The 14,259-nt window shown below is 43.8% G+C and overlaps 1 protein-coding gene across 2 annotated transcripts in view; it reads left to right on the top strand.

Annotated features, from left to right (window-relative positions):
- The window catches only part of MALT1 (MALT1 paracaspase), a 71,572-nt gene that overhangs the window by 24,047 nt on the left and 33,266 nt on the right, over positions 1–14,259 (top strand). The window contains exons 5-9 of one of the 2 annotated variants that reach the window (XM_014594107.3): positions 3,520–3,698; positions 4,370–4,466; positions 4,849–4,881; positions 6,388–6,414; positions 7,655–7,687. In XM_014594107.3, the coding sequence (XP_014449593.1) occupies positions 3,520–3,698; positions 4,370–4,466; positions 4,849–4,881; positions 6,388–6,414; positions 7,655–7,687 (369 nt within the window). The remainder of the gene's footprint in view (positions 1–3,519; positions 3,699–4,369; positions 4,467–4,848; positions 4,882–6,387; positions 6,415–7,654; positions 7,688–14,259) is intronic. The other variant, XM_019496108.2, reaches the window with a different exon arrangement.

The following is a 14,259-nucleotide window of genomic DNA, read 5'->3' as shown; positions in this document are numbered from 1 at the left end:
TGCATATTCTGGACCTTTAGTACCTACATGAGTGACTAATAGCCTAGCTGAAAGCTTTGTGCGATGTATACTTTCAAGGAAAGGCTGAACTTTATAGAGTATATTAATGGTACCACATATCCTATGAATGTTTTACATTTTTTCAATCAAGTAACTACCGTGTGTACACTAGGAATATTTTAGCCTAAATATTGTAGTTTTTGCATTATTGCAGCTTAATCCACTTGGGGATATGCATTAGTCATCTTTCAGAAATGCTGTCATGTCTAGCAGTTAGATGAAGAGGCAGTGACTGGTTACTATAAAGCATGTTTGGTTATATAGAAAATCTTTTCACTCTTTACATATATTAGGCATCACACTTCATTTTTGGAATTAGAGAAGCAGTGACTTTCTGTAGGGGAGTAAACAGAGTAGTGATAGGAAAACTAATGCATTCACACTCCTGAAGACAGGTCATGGGGCTACAGTGCAGTCTTCTACAGCCATGATTCTTAGTAGCTGTTGCTAGCTAGTTGGCCCCATTGCAGGAATTAGTATTTTGAAGCTGGTGCATGCGATGTCTGCCCCACCCTGTAGTCCAGCTGACAGGTGTAAGTGGTACAAAACAGACTTGTGTACTCTCTTCTGGGTTAACTTCCATTCGTACACTTGGTGAAAGAAGGAGGGGGAAAAAACCTGCTTGCTCAAAAATGGGAGGTTTAACTTTCATTGAAACCACTTTCTGCGTGTGTGCACATGTATGCGTGTACACATGTACCACTTCAATTAAACTTGTGATGACTAATTTTAGGAATGTACAATAAGAATGTGAAAAGGAATTCATTTTTATACGTCTTCCCAGAAAAGAACATTAAAATGGGTCATCTATGTACACTCATTTAAAAATGAGACATCTCATTTCAGCTGTGGATGGAGTAATATATCCAGTGGATTATATAATTAGCCAGAAAGCTTTTCAAATGATCTGAAAGGCTTAAGCCTCACTAGATCCCTGATTGTTGTTAGGCAGTAGCAGTGAACAGGATGATTCTTTGCTGCCTGATCAAGAGGTTGCACTTTCTTTTCTTAAATCCTGCTCTTACAGCAACAAGGGTAGGAATACGTGAGGTTGAGTGCCAAACACTCCATGGAGCTATCCCTCTCTAAACCATTTTGGAAACCGAAGATTTACTCTGAGTGTAATGGCACACAAGAATGATTACGCATCTGGCAGTGAGCACGTGTTGCAGAATCCTCTGACTACCTTTTTAAGTTTCAGTTGTAGGTCACAATTTTGGCTTGGACTTAACCCCCTAAATATCTTAATACTAGGCCTGTGCGAAGCGGCTAGGATTCGCTTCGGATTTGGCCAGTTCGGGGGACGGTGATTCAATTTGGTGATTTAAATCACTGTCCCAAATCTATTCAGCTGAATCTCCGAATCACAGATTCATAGATTCATAGATAGATTCATAGATGTTAGGGTCGGAAGGGACCTCAATAGATCATCGAGTCCAACCCCCTGCATAAGCAGGAAAGAGTGCTGGGTCTAGATGACCCCAGCTAGATACTCATCCAACCTCCTCTTGAAGACCCCCAGGGTAGGGGAGAGCACCACCTCCCTTGGGAGCCCGTTCCAGACCCTGGCCACTCTAACTGTGAAGAAGTTCTTCCTAATGTCTAGTCTAAATCTGCTCTCTGCTAGCTTGTGGCCATTGTTTCTTGTAACCCCCGGGGGCGCCTTGGTGAATAAATACTCACCAATTCCCTTCTGTGCCCCCGTGATGAACTTAAAGGCAGCCACAAGGTCGCCTCTCAACCTTCTCTTGCGGAGGCTGAAAAGGTCCAGTTTCTCTAGTCTCTCCTTGTAGGGCTTGGTCTGCAGGCCCTTGATCATACGAGTTGCCCTTCTCTGGACCCTCTCCAGGTTATCCGCATCCTTCTTGAAGTGTGGCGCCCAGAATTGCACGCAGTACTCCAACTGCGGTCTGACCAGCGCCCGATAGAGGGGAAGTATCACCTCCCTGGACCTATTCGTCATGCATCTGCTGATGCACGATAAAGTGCCATTGGCTTTTCTGATGGCTTCGTCACACTGCCGGCTCATGTTCATCTTGGAGTCCACTAGGACTCCAAGATCCCTTTCCACCTCTGTGCCACCCAGCAGGTCATTCCCTAGGCTGTAGGTGTGCTGGACATTTTTCCTCCCTAGGTGCAGCACTTTGCATTTCTCCTTGTTGAACTGCATCCTGTTGTTTTCTGCCCATTTGTCCAACCTATCCAGGTCTGCCTGCAGCTGTTCCCTGCCCTCCGGCATGTCCACTTCTCCCCATAGCTTTGTGTCATCTGCAAACTTGGACAGAATACATTTGACTCCCTCATCCAAGTCGCTGATGAAGACATTAAAGAGTATCGGTCCAAGGACTGAGCCCTGCGGGACCCCACTGCCCACACCCTTCCAGGTCGAGACCGACCCATCCACCACGACTCTTTGGGTGCGACCCTCTAGCCAATTCGCCACCCACCGGACTGTGCAGTCATCCACATCACAGCCTCTTAGCTTGCTCACCAGTATGGGGTGGGATACCGTATCGAAGGCCTTCCTGAAGTCTAAGTATACGACATCCACCCCTCCTCCTGTGTCCAGGCGTTTCATAACCTGGTCATAGAAAGAGACTAGGTTGGTCAGGCACGATCTGCCCGCCACAAACCCGTGCTGGTTTCCCCTCAGCATAATTTGCCCTGCTGGGCTCTCACAAATGTGAGCCTTGATAATTTTTTCAAAGACTTTACCAAGGATGGAGGTGAGACTGACATACAGGCCCATCCCCACTCCCCCACTGTCCCAGCTCCCCCTCCCCCCCCCCCATGGCTGCCCCACGTGCCCCAGCTCTGGCCCTTTAAGGAAAAAAAAAACCCAAACCCCCCTGGGCTCACCAGTTCCTGTCTGGGGGTGGGGGGTGATCCCTGTTGCCCTGCACCATGTGTGGGGGCTCTTCCATGAGCCCCGCAAAGCCCTGAGGCTGTTGCAAGAGCTGAGTCCCAAGGGGTTTTTGAGGTTTTTTTTCCTTAAAGGGCTAGAGCTGGCCTAGGCAGGGCAGCCATGAGGGTGGGGGGTGGGCTGGGAGAGCAGGTGGGGTCAGGGGGCTCATGCAGAGCCCCCCATGCAGTGGGGGGCAGCAGGGATCGCCCCCTCTACCGGGCATCAGTCACTGAGTCAGGGCTTTTCTTTAAAGCACTGGGAGCTGGGGTGGACGGGACAGCCATGGGGTGCCTAGGGGAGTGGGCAGGGGTTGTGGGGGGCTGGGGGAGAGGGGGTTCGGGGGGGGGGGTTGGCAGGTGTCTGACTGCATAGGTTTGTGTGTGTGTGTTTAATACTTTGGCAGTGTAGGATTCTTATGTTAAAATTGATTTCCTTGCCTTAACTTCATTGGTAGAATGCAGGATCAGAGAAAGATGATATGCAAGGAAGCAATGGAAAGCTCAGAGTTGCCTCAAACAATCTTGGCTAAATTCTCTTTCTCCCTCTAATTTAAGGAAGCTGGGTCGGTTTGCCTGAAAACAAGATCCACATCTGCATTCATCCTCAGTCACAAAGCCTGACAATGGGGGACACATTGGTTTTAGAGTGTGGTGCTATTGGAAAACCAATTCCTCGTTACCAGTGGTTCAGAAATGGTGATCCACTGACAAACGGGAACAAAAAAGTGTACACGGTAAGTTATTTTGAGCACTCTCCTTTGAAGCTAGTGCTACCAATTTCATAATGTCACATTTCTTTAAGGGAAATAATAATCATTGTCATCTTGAAATATCATCAAGGGTGTTTGTGTCCTTCAGTTTTCTGGTGTCCCCTTACTAATGTTTCATTACTGTGTAGGGTACAGACTGCTACAGTGAGTGGAATTGCTAGGACTTGTCTGGTATTAACTAGGTGAAGCTGTGGCAAAGGTTTTCAGTGTTGCTTTATTCTAGGATATGCACAATATAACAGTACAGAAAGGTAGGGAGCTATGAATATAATGATGTACATGATGCATTTATTAATTACATTACTCATGGACTTTTGCAGGAGCTTTCCTCTCTACCCCATGCCTGATAGTGTTTGCCTATGGCAAATATTTTTCCAGATGCCTATGGGTCCTTAGTGTTCAACATTTAATGCAGCTCCAACCAGAAAACTAGATTGCTAGTAAGATTCTTTGGCTTCAATCCAGCAGTGAGCTTTGCTCTGTCCCAGGGGTCTACTTACAGGAAGTCATTGTGGCATCGCAGTCTTTTGCATCTAAAACCTTGTGATGGATGTATGTACTTTTTTTTTTCTCACTTGTTCTTGGTTTAACTGGTTCACAAGTATTTTTGTTGGGGGTGGGTTGATGCATAATAGGTTTCTTGTGTGGACATAGATCATCGAGGGACTTATTGGTGCCGTGTATTTAATGACCAAGACAATCAAGAAAGCAAGAAGATAGACGTTGTAGTAGGTAAGAAATCGGTCAACTTCTTGTAGGCCACTTAGTTAAAACCAGGTGACTTATTAGAATCCCTACTAGAAGTTTCCAACTTAGGTGAGCCACTGAACCTCTCTGTACTTTGCTTTTACCCACTGGTAAAATATTGCACTTGCCACCCGTTCAGGGATTTTTAGAAATTTAATATTTGTAAAGTCTTTGAGATCTCCTCATAACATTTCTGCATACTTTACCAAGTTTCTAACTGTGTTGTTGGGTGTGGCGTGTCAGCAGAAGGTAGGGCAAGTACTTCACTTCCTATTTAGCAGTAACCTTTGTCTTCCCCTGTAAGTAATAACACTCATAACTGAGAACATAAATTATCCTCCATTTTTCCCCCCTCTTAAAACACAAGAAAGAAAAGCTATGCCTGTGGAGTGCACCGAAGGTAAAGTAAAACTTTGGTTGTCGGACAAGTGAAAAATAAATGCATTGGCATGCTGGGATTCAGTGGCTGAATGATCTATTATTAAAAGAGCATGTTCAATTTAGGGCTTTAGTTTAGTACTTTGCATGCCCTTTTGCTTCCTTGGGTCTAGCGCTATCCAAATAAACCAAACCCAGAGCTACTTTCTTTATCTTTTAAATCTGATGCACAGAAATTTGGGTTCTGCACCATTCCTACACGCATGAAAATTTACGGAGGAAGACATTTCTACAGATTTCTGTGAAGCATGAGGGTGATTTAGGTACCCCAGCTAGGATCAGAAGCAATAGCCTTGTAAGAAGCCAAGCTCTATACATGCCACTGGCAGCTGATTCAGACCCCAGTTTACATTAGCATTGCTGCAGGCCTTTTAACTTGCCCCAGCTGGTGAAGGGTTGAGCAGACGGAGACCCTTGGTACACAAGTAAGCCATCCATGGTGGTGATGGCATGGAACTGACAGTACTGGTTTTAAGCCTGTGTAAGGTATATTTCCAGCTGGCCTACTAGGTAGGCATCACTACTCCATGAAGTTGTACGCGAGCCAGACCTTGACTATTCCAGTTATATGTTCTTTAGGAGATGCTCTGTATAAAAGAACACTTAAATAAAAATGTAAGCCTGATTTTGCTTGAACCTTACCATTTGAATCACCAGCCTTAGCAATTTTAAAAAATACATATATTTGTGGCAAATCCCCGTGTATACAATACAGTATAATACAACATAATGCAATACAATATGTCTTACAGCACCCAAAGCAAAAGACCTCTAATGTTCCTGTAATGTTCTTCCCAGTGAAATACTTGAAATAAATGCCTGCAGAAGGGCACATGTGTCCAAACGCTTGCAAAGAAATATATTTTTTTTGCTGTTTTCTAGTTGATGTAATAAAAGGTATCACCTCTGAACCAAGAGTTTTAGAGTTTTGTATTCCTGAAATAAATGAGTGAGATAATCTGGCTCTTCAGCATCTTTTGAAAATTAGGATAGAAGGACTTTCCTTCCTTCATACATATGTACATATTTGGTTTTCTTTTGTGGATCTTGCCATTTTTTAACGTTCTTAAAAACAAATCACTTATTACAGCATGCGATTTTCCTATTTTTCTTTGTTTAAAACTGCTTGCATGACTCTGGGATTAGATGGCTGAAATATAGACTGTTCCCTCCTTTTGGTGTTTCTGTTTCTGTATTTTGATGTGAAAATTAATAGGGTTAGACACTAGTCTGATTTTTATTTTATTCTTTTTGTAATGGTGTGTTTTGGGGGAAATGGGAAGGGGATATATTTACTGAAATACTTTCTTCTTTTTTTTTTTTTTAATAACTTGCTTGGGTTTGAGGACTTACTATTTTAAACTCCAGCTTCTGTTAAATATAGCAGAGCTCTTTGTTATGAACTTTTCTTATTTTTGCTGGTTGTTTGTCAAATTTTGTAACTACTGTTTTTGTGCATTTCTTACAGAAGAACTAAGTGGTCTTGGAAAGCCTGGTAAGTAGTTTGCTTAAAAAAATGAATGGCTTTCTTTTCAGTTTTTTTTTTTTTTTTTTTTTTTTTTTTTTTTTTTAATAGGAGAAATCACTGAAAACTAAATAGGCCTGAGTTGTAAAATTTAAACTTGTGTGTCTATATTATCTGGGCATGCTTAGAGTTGGGGTTTGAGTTCGACACCTTGTTATAGTAAATGTTAACTGCTGAGCAAAGGGTATTTAAAATACAGTTTCAATTGCATTCATGTGAAGGTAATTTGAAAAACCACCATTTATATTGTTGCCAAATAGCCTGGTGCTACTTAAAAGTCCTTTTTTGGCTTTCTGTACTGGTTTTCATATTTGAAGTTTCATCATGATGCTAATTTCAGCTGGTTCTCTGCAGTTTGAATGACATCTTATCAAATTACAGTAAGGCTGCCAAGAGATTGCCATAATCATTGAGGTTATGATAGTTTGTAGAAATTAAAGTTGTGTGATACTTGTGTTGGAAGGCCATGTCTGGAATCCCCACTAGGAATTATTACAAACACTGTTTTCCAAAATGCCATATCACAAGGGTAATGCAATTTCTGTGCCAGGCGTCAAAGGCCATGCTTATTTTTGCCAAGGGTTGCTCTAGGCTCCAAAAGAATCAATCAGCAGAATTGTCTTAATTGATGGATGTTAATGGAAGTGGTGGGCATTTCATCCACCTGTTGTTTAGCACTGAATGTCTCCGTTAGCTCTGCCCTGCTACTGCTAGCAATGGAAAAAGAGTAAAACAATTCCTTACATGACAAATTTCCAGCTTTGAATATAGTGTATATTCCCCACTCATGTCTCTGGTTGATTCCTTGCAAATAGAGCTGATTAAAAAGGTCGTGTTTGGAAAGCATGGTACTAAAATGTAAGATCCAAAACTGCTATGACTTTCTATGGGCATTTAAATTACAGTGCAAATCCTACCAGTGTACAGGAGGACAGAGAGTTAGATAACAGCAGTAGTTCCTATTAAAAATGGGGAAGAATGGAAGTTCCTATTAAAAATGGATATTAAAAATGGGGAAGAATTCTTCAAAGTTGTGTTATAAATAACACACCAAGAAATCAGAGAGAGAACTGAAATAGGGCACTGCTTCAAGTTTAAAAGATTCTGCACAACTTGTTTAATGTTCACAATTATATTTTAAAGTGTTGATGATTGATTGGTACTTGATCGATCTCTCTCTCTCTCTCTCTCTCTCTCTCTCTCTCATTAGTTGTTCAAGAACCATCAGGTGGCAGGCCTTCTGGTGAGTAGTTTCATATTCATGATGAGTACATATTTCTCATCTGCAGCTCACTTATCTGTTGGTTAGTGAACTTTGGGAAGAGCACCAGTATTTCTGTGATTGGGTATAATGTCAGGTCATTCTTGTTCATAGTCCTTAATCCTTCTGTCTATGGTCTCAGTATGTACATAGGCAGAGCATGCAAATACTCTACCAATCTGAGATAGTGGCTGTAGTAAATAAAACCTTTGGTTGCTTTTCTTTTGTATGGGACATTGAGTTATAAATCTGGTTGCAAGCACCAGGTATCTTACTGTCTCTCCTATTGCTGCAATTTGGCATTATACAAGCAAGTTGTGGAGAGACAAATTAAGGTGTGATTTTTTTTTTTTATGAATGAACAAATGAATAACCAGCATATCAGTTACTCTGAAATGAAGGCCCATATGTCCATTCTTGCCCCAAAGTAGCTTGCCTCACTGGAACTGAGAGATTCAGTGCAGGTAAGAGCATGCACTTATTCAAGAGCAGTGGACATTTGCAAGCTGACATCTTAGTTCCCTAAGGTAAGTTTGTTTGTGTGCCAATGCATAAAAATCAGCATTTGTGTTTCAACATCATAATTGGAAAGAGACTTTTTGGATAAGCCGTGGAGCAATAAGAACAGGTGTTCCTCACTCAACACTGCTATAAATAATGCTTACTTATACTTAAAATGTAGTTATGTAGTAACATCTGAACATGCACTATGTTTGGAGTGTCATAGTATTTTGATACATTATTAAATGAGGGTTTTTTTCCCCCTCATACTGATAAAGGTTCAGTACATTTCCTAACTTTGTTGTGTGATTTACAGTCCTTGAATAGAAATTGTTCTACATGGTCTCTAGAGTAAGTACAAGAAACGAGACCCACACATTCATGGTTGTGTCTAGAGGCTCCTGAGTGCAAGGTGCTGTTAGTTCTGTAGCTCATACAGCTGGGACTTATAGGGCCCTGCTACACGTTTAAATTAAAGCTGGATAGAAACCAGCTATAAAGCCGTTTACACATTTTCAAGCACTAACTCTGTAGCTGGTTGTTTCTTTTTATAGCGGGATGAACATTTTTATGACATGATAATTACTTTGTATGCATGAACAGTCTAAATTAATTGTGCAATTAAATGCATGATAATTACTTTGCATGTGTGGCAGGTCTTAATTTACACGTATGGGCAGTCTAAATTCATTGTTTCATAGTTTCATAGTTTGTAGGGTCAGAAGGGACCTTGACAGATCATCAAGTCTGACCCCCTGCCATGGCAGGAAAGAGCACTGGGGTCAAACGACCCCAGCAAGGTGTTCATCTAGCCTCCTCTTAAAGACCCTCAGGGTAGGAGCCAGCACCACTTCTCTTGGAAGTTGGTTCCAGGTCCTAGCCGCCCTGACTGTGAAGTAGCACCTCCTGATATCTAGTCTGAATCTACCCTCTGCCAGCTTGTGACCGTTATTTCTAGTCACTCCTGGTAGTGCTCGGGGGAACAGGGACTCCCCCAATGCCTGCTGGTCCCCCCTGTTTAACCAATTCATTGTGTGATTTATGTAACATGTGGCAAGGGCCCTAAGTAGCACTCCTGGGCTTGCTCCAGAAGCCATATAGATGTAGCCTAACAGGAAAAATAAAGGGAGGGAGGAGAAAGACTCTATAACAGGATTCTTTATAATATTTACAGAACTAGTTGGCTGGCATGTCTTCTCTAAATTGAAACCATCCTCATAACTCATCTGTATTTCCATCTCTGGAGAATATTTGTCTTGTAATAGTGCCTTTTGGGCTTTGTTTGAGGGCTTTTTAATTTGGGCTGGAAATCTCTGGGCAACAAGGAAGAAGCCATTTCTTGAACTGCAAGTATTCCAAGTCGCATACCAGTGCAGGGGAGGGTAAAATACAGCCTGGGGGCTGGATCTGGCCCACCAGGCTATTCTGTCCAGTCTATGGGGCCCCTAAAGTATTTAGAAAATTAATTATTGTCTTCCTGTGGCTGCCTGTCAAAGATGACAAGGCACCAGCAGCAGCAGAACCCGGGAGGAGTCAGTGCAGGTCCCAGCAGCAGAAGCAGCAAGGCCCTCCCAGCCCTGCCCCAGCCCTCAACCAGAAACTTCTGGCTAGAGGCTTCTGGCCTGGCAACCAGGAGGCTGTTCCCCTGCCCTCCCTCCATCCAAGAGTGGAAACTCAGATAGGAACAGATGGAGGGTGGGTGGGAAAGGAGGATCACCAGCGCAGCAGGAGCCAGCGTGGCCCAGCCAGCACCATATGGTTACTGGCTGGCTCCTGCTGCGTTCTGCAGCTGGGTCCCACACACTGCGGAGTGGCTGGTGGGCTAGGAGGGGGAGCAGTGGCAGCAGGCAGGGTAGGAAGGCAGCGGAGAGGCAGTGAAGGCAGGTGGGATAGGGGAAAGTGGCAGCAAACAGACAGGTTGGGAGCAAGGGGCCTGGGGCAGGGCCAGTGGCAGCTGAAGACCACTGGGAACCGTGGGAGCTAGTCTAGTTCCTGCTGCATTCTGCAGTCCCAGCCATGCAGCTGGAACCTGCACGCTGCTGGGAAGTGCCCAGCTGGGCCAGCTGGCTCCATGCCATGCCACATGGATCCTGGCTGCAATGCTGGGACCCGCATGGAGCTGCCCTGGCCTGGCCCAGCCCAGCAGCACCAGGACCCTCATGACAGAGCTGGGCAGCAGCGCTCAGTTACCATGTCATTGAGCCAGGATGGGATGGGCCAGGCTGGCTCTGTGTGGGTCCCGGCATTGCAACCAGGATCTGTGCAACATGGCATGGAGCCAGGCATAGGGCACCTCCCTGAACCATGTGGTTCCCGGCAGTATGGCATGGAGCCAACTCGGCCCGGCCCAGCTTCTCCAGGCACAACGTGGTTCCTGGCTGCAACACCAACATTGAACCAGATTCTTCTGCTGCCTTGCATTAGTTTTGCCTCATACTCCTAGAAGCTAAGGCAAAACCAGCTGTGGAGGAGGAGTAGAATTTCCCTCTGTTCCCTGGGCTATTCCTGAGATTCACAGCAGCTAAGGAAAGGGGTTGGGGAGCAGAAGAATTCCCCTCAACTCCCTGGGGCTGCCCGGGGCTGAGGCACCCTGGGCTGGGGTGGGGGGAAGGCCCCCTACGTCGGGGCTCCCCAGTGCCCCCATACTGTGTTGCACAATCAGGCACCCAGCCTGGACGACGACGTCTCCCTGCCTCCTGTGGCAGCTGCTGAAGCAATCAGCAGCTGGGAATGGGGAGGAGAGGGATTCCTCTCAGCTCCCCAGGGCTGCTTGAGCTGGGGAACCCAGGCTGGGGGAAACCTCCTGAGGGCTAGGGTCCCCCAAGATGAGTTGTTTGACAAGCTTTAGTTCAAGCACCCCACCACCATTTTTAAGCACAGGGACACTAATATACAAAATATGGGAGGCTGCTGGAACACAATAATTGCGATGTTACAGCAGACTTAGTTAATTGAGTTTGCTCCCATGCACTATAATTACTAGGGCTGTGCGAAGCTTCGGTTGCTGATTCAATTCAGAGGAAATTTGGCAGCCGAATCTCTGAATCTGAATTGTCAGGAGACCCATTAATCTCTCCAAATTGAATCGGAAGCCTCTGATTTGATTCGGAGAAATTCAACAATTTGGACATAAACACAGCTTTATATGTTTTTTTCCTACATACCTCGAGGTACCAGGTGGCTCATGAATGCTGAGATGGTGGGGCAGATGAAGTGTCCCACAGGGGTGTGGCGGGGTCCCCAGCACACTCAGTGGTAGGTGGACCAGAAGCACCCCCCCCGCCCCCCCAGCTCAGCGACTGGTGCCTCCTGGGTCGGGGGGAGGGCACCCAGGGTCCCCTGCGGCTGATCGTTGAGCCGGGAAGGTGCTGGGGGGCCCCCCCCGTGTCCTCGGTAGCGAGCCCAGAAGTGAACCAGAAGTCCACTTCCGGGTCTGCTGCAGAGCACAAGGGTGGCCCCCTGCATTCCTGTGGGACTCTCCATCTGCCCCACCATCTCAGCCTTCTCGAGGTATGGGGAAAAAACATAAAGCTGTGTCTATGGCTGAATCGCTGATTCTCTGAATCAGAATCAAATCTTCAGATTCTGATTTGGCCAAATTGAATCGGGACAGTGATCTGAATCAGCGAATCAAATCACTGTCCCCTGAATCAGGCCAAATTCAAATTGAATACTACCTGCTTCACACACCCCTAGTAATTATAGTGTGTCAGAGCAGCCTCTGCGCTCATGTACAGGCACCCTCACGTTGGAGGTACTAAATTTAATGCACATTAGGAAAGGTGCATTAATGCACATGTAGAAGCGCCCTAAATTCCTAAAGTGTGTTGAGCAGTGCCTTTGAAGCTGAGTTTCATTTTGTTTTTTGTCACCCAAAAGGAATTTCTTATTCTACTGCTTAACTTCTAAGAGTTGACCTTTGTTTGAGACCATCTGAACCTGTACTGAAAGAATTTCACTAGGACTGATTCTTTCTTTAGCTATTAATCTTCTTTGTGAAAGGAATAAACATAGACCTCAACAATCAAAGGTCAAAACATGTTTGTAACACAACAAAGTGCAAGCTTTTGCATGGTGACAAGTTTCCCTGCCTTAGGAAAGGTCATTACAGGGAGAGGTCTGTTGCTGCTCTACCCTGAGCTAGTTATTTTATACAAAAGAGACCACATACTGAAAGTGGAATGTGTCTGACAGTCTGACTTCCAGAATGAGTTGAAACATATTACCTCATAAGTGGTATGCTTTTTCCTGTTAAGAAAATCTTAGGAACATAGTAGTCATAGTGGGCACAAATTCTTTTACATCATGTGGGGTTGAATGATTTCTGGCCAAGTGTGTTAGCCTTGCAGCTACAGTTCACTGTAGTGTGATTTATTTTGTTGAGGCTGTGGACACACACATACTCGTGACATTTATAAGTGAACTCCAGGAGTGCAGGGGGCTGGGCGCTTTAATTAAAGCAACTCCAAGAGCCACTGTCATTAAAGCAATTGGAGCATCACGTGTATCAGCATACCACACTGAAAGATGGCAGAGGGGGTGCTTTAGTTAAAACTTGTAAGAACTAGCTTTAGTTCAAGTGCCCTGCCGCCATTTTCCAGCAGAAGGATGCTGATACACGTGACGCTGGAGTCTGGAGTGTGGTAATTACCACGTTTCAGTAGACTTGATTAATCGTGCAATTACAGCGCATCGGAGCAGCCTCCCGACACGTGTATAAGTGCCCTCAGAGCCCTTTTAAAGTGGGAAATTCAAATGTAGTGTTAAATTTGGAGCAAGTTTGTTACATTTGATTCATTCTCAGTTTGTTCACACACAACAACTGGAACGTACCAGCCTTTTTTAAATGTAGACATCTTGAAAGGGCTCCAAGTGCTTGTGTGTCTACACCCTTAGAAATTAATTTGTGTTTACAGGTTCTAATTCAAGTGACCAATTTGCTAGCAATTAATTCAGTCACTTTTGTTCCAAAGTCTTTTATTGAAATCACAATAGCCTTCTTGACCTTAATTATCATGCAGTTTATGTGGATTTGCTCAAATATTCTTGTAGAAAAAATATTGAGAGCATGTCTAAAATGTTCCTAAACTGTCCTAGAAGAATAGAACAGATTTTTTTTTTCAGTGACAAACTTCTCTTATTGGAAAACAACAAATGGAAAGTGATCTAATGTATGTTTAAGCAATTTAATTAGACTTGACAGTGTGCAAGTGTTTTATTTGTTTGACTTTTGTGGCACAAAGTAAAAACAGCTCAAAGATATAGAGCTATTAACATAAATAATATATATGTTATTTAAGGATATAATATGGTACAAAAACATCTAAACAGGATGCTGGTGAAGACTTGAAAGTCGAGTCCTAGGGTTGAGAGGGACCTTGAATCATCTAGCCCAACCACCTGCACAAATGCAGGATTAATTCTTAAATAAAAACAGGAGGAAAACAAATATTATTCAGCCCTCTCTAAGATAGCAATGCAGAATTTCTCTCTTTGCCCATCCTCAGAAACAAGAGAGAGATCAGCTCTGTGTTACAGGAGTTCTTTGTTACTTGGCTGTGTTCAAGAAAAATCCATCCTTCGTCACATACAGTTATTGCTTTGTAAATCTTTCAAAAGCCTAGTCATGTTGTTCCATCTGACTAACATAATTGAAAAGTATCTTTCTCTTAAATTTAAATCATGATGTACTTTTGTTTTTACAATGGCTTTTGTCATACCTTAACTTGACTCATTACATTTCCTCTAAGCAACGACCCATTTATAGGTAACAAAGAATATATTATCTTTTGGGGAAAACAATTGATATATTGTACCTCCAGAGCAGATACCCACAGAACATGTTACTTTGATTGTCTTATTCTAGCATCTAAAAAGTCGATATTTATGTTTTAGAAATATGCTCAACAGATTTTGTGAAATTTAGTCCCAAAGGAACCCTTCCTTTGTGCTGTTTTGGAGCCTGCAAAAATGTGGAGGGTGTTCTGCTGGTAGATTAATGGTGACTGCTCTCTACCAATCTATATATCTTCAAAACCTTTGCGGGGGGGGGG

This window comes from Alligator mississippiensis, chromosome 3 (assembly GCF_030867095.1).
Source record: "Alligator mississippiensis isolate rAllMis1 chromosome 3, rAllMis1, whole genome shotgun sequence".
Taxonomy (NCBI): domain Eukaryota; kingdom Metazoa; phylum Chordata; order Crocodylia; family Alligatoridae; genus Alligator; species Alligator mississippiensis.
The sequence above is the reverse complement of the archived record's forward strand: the minus strand, read 5'-3'. Positions and strand labels throughout refer to the sequence as shown.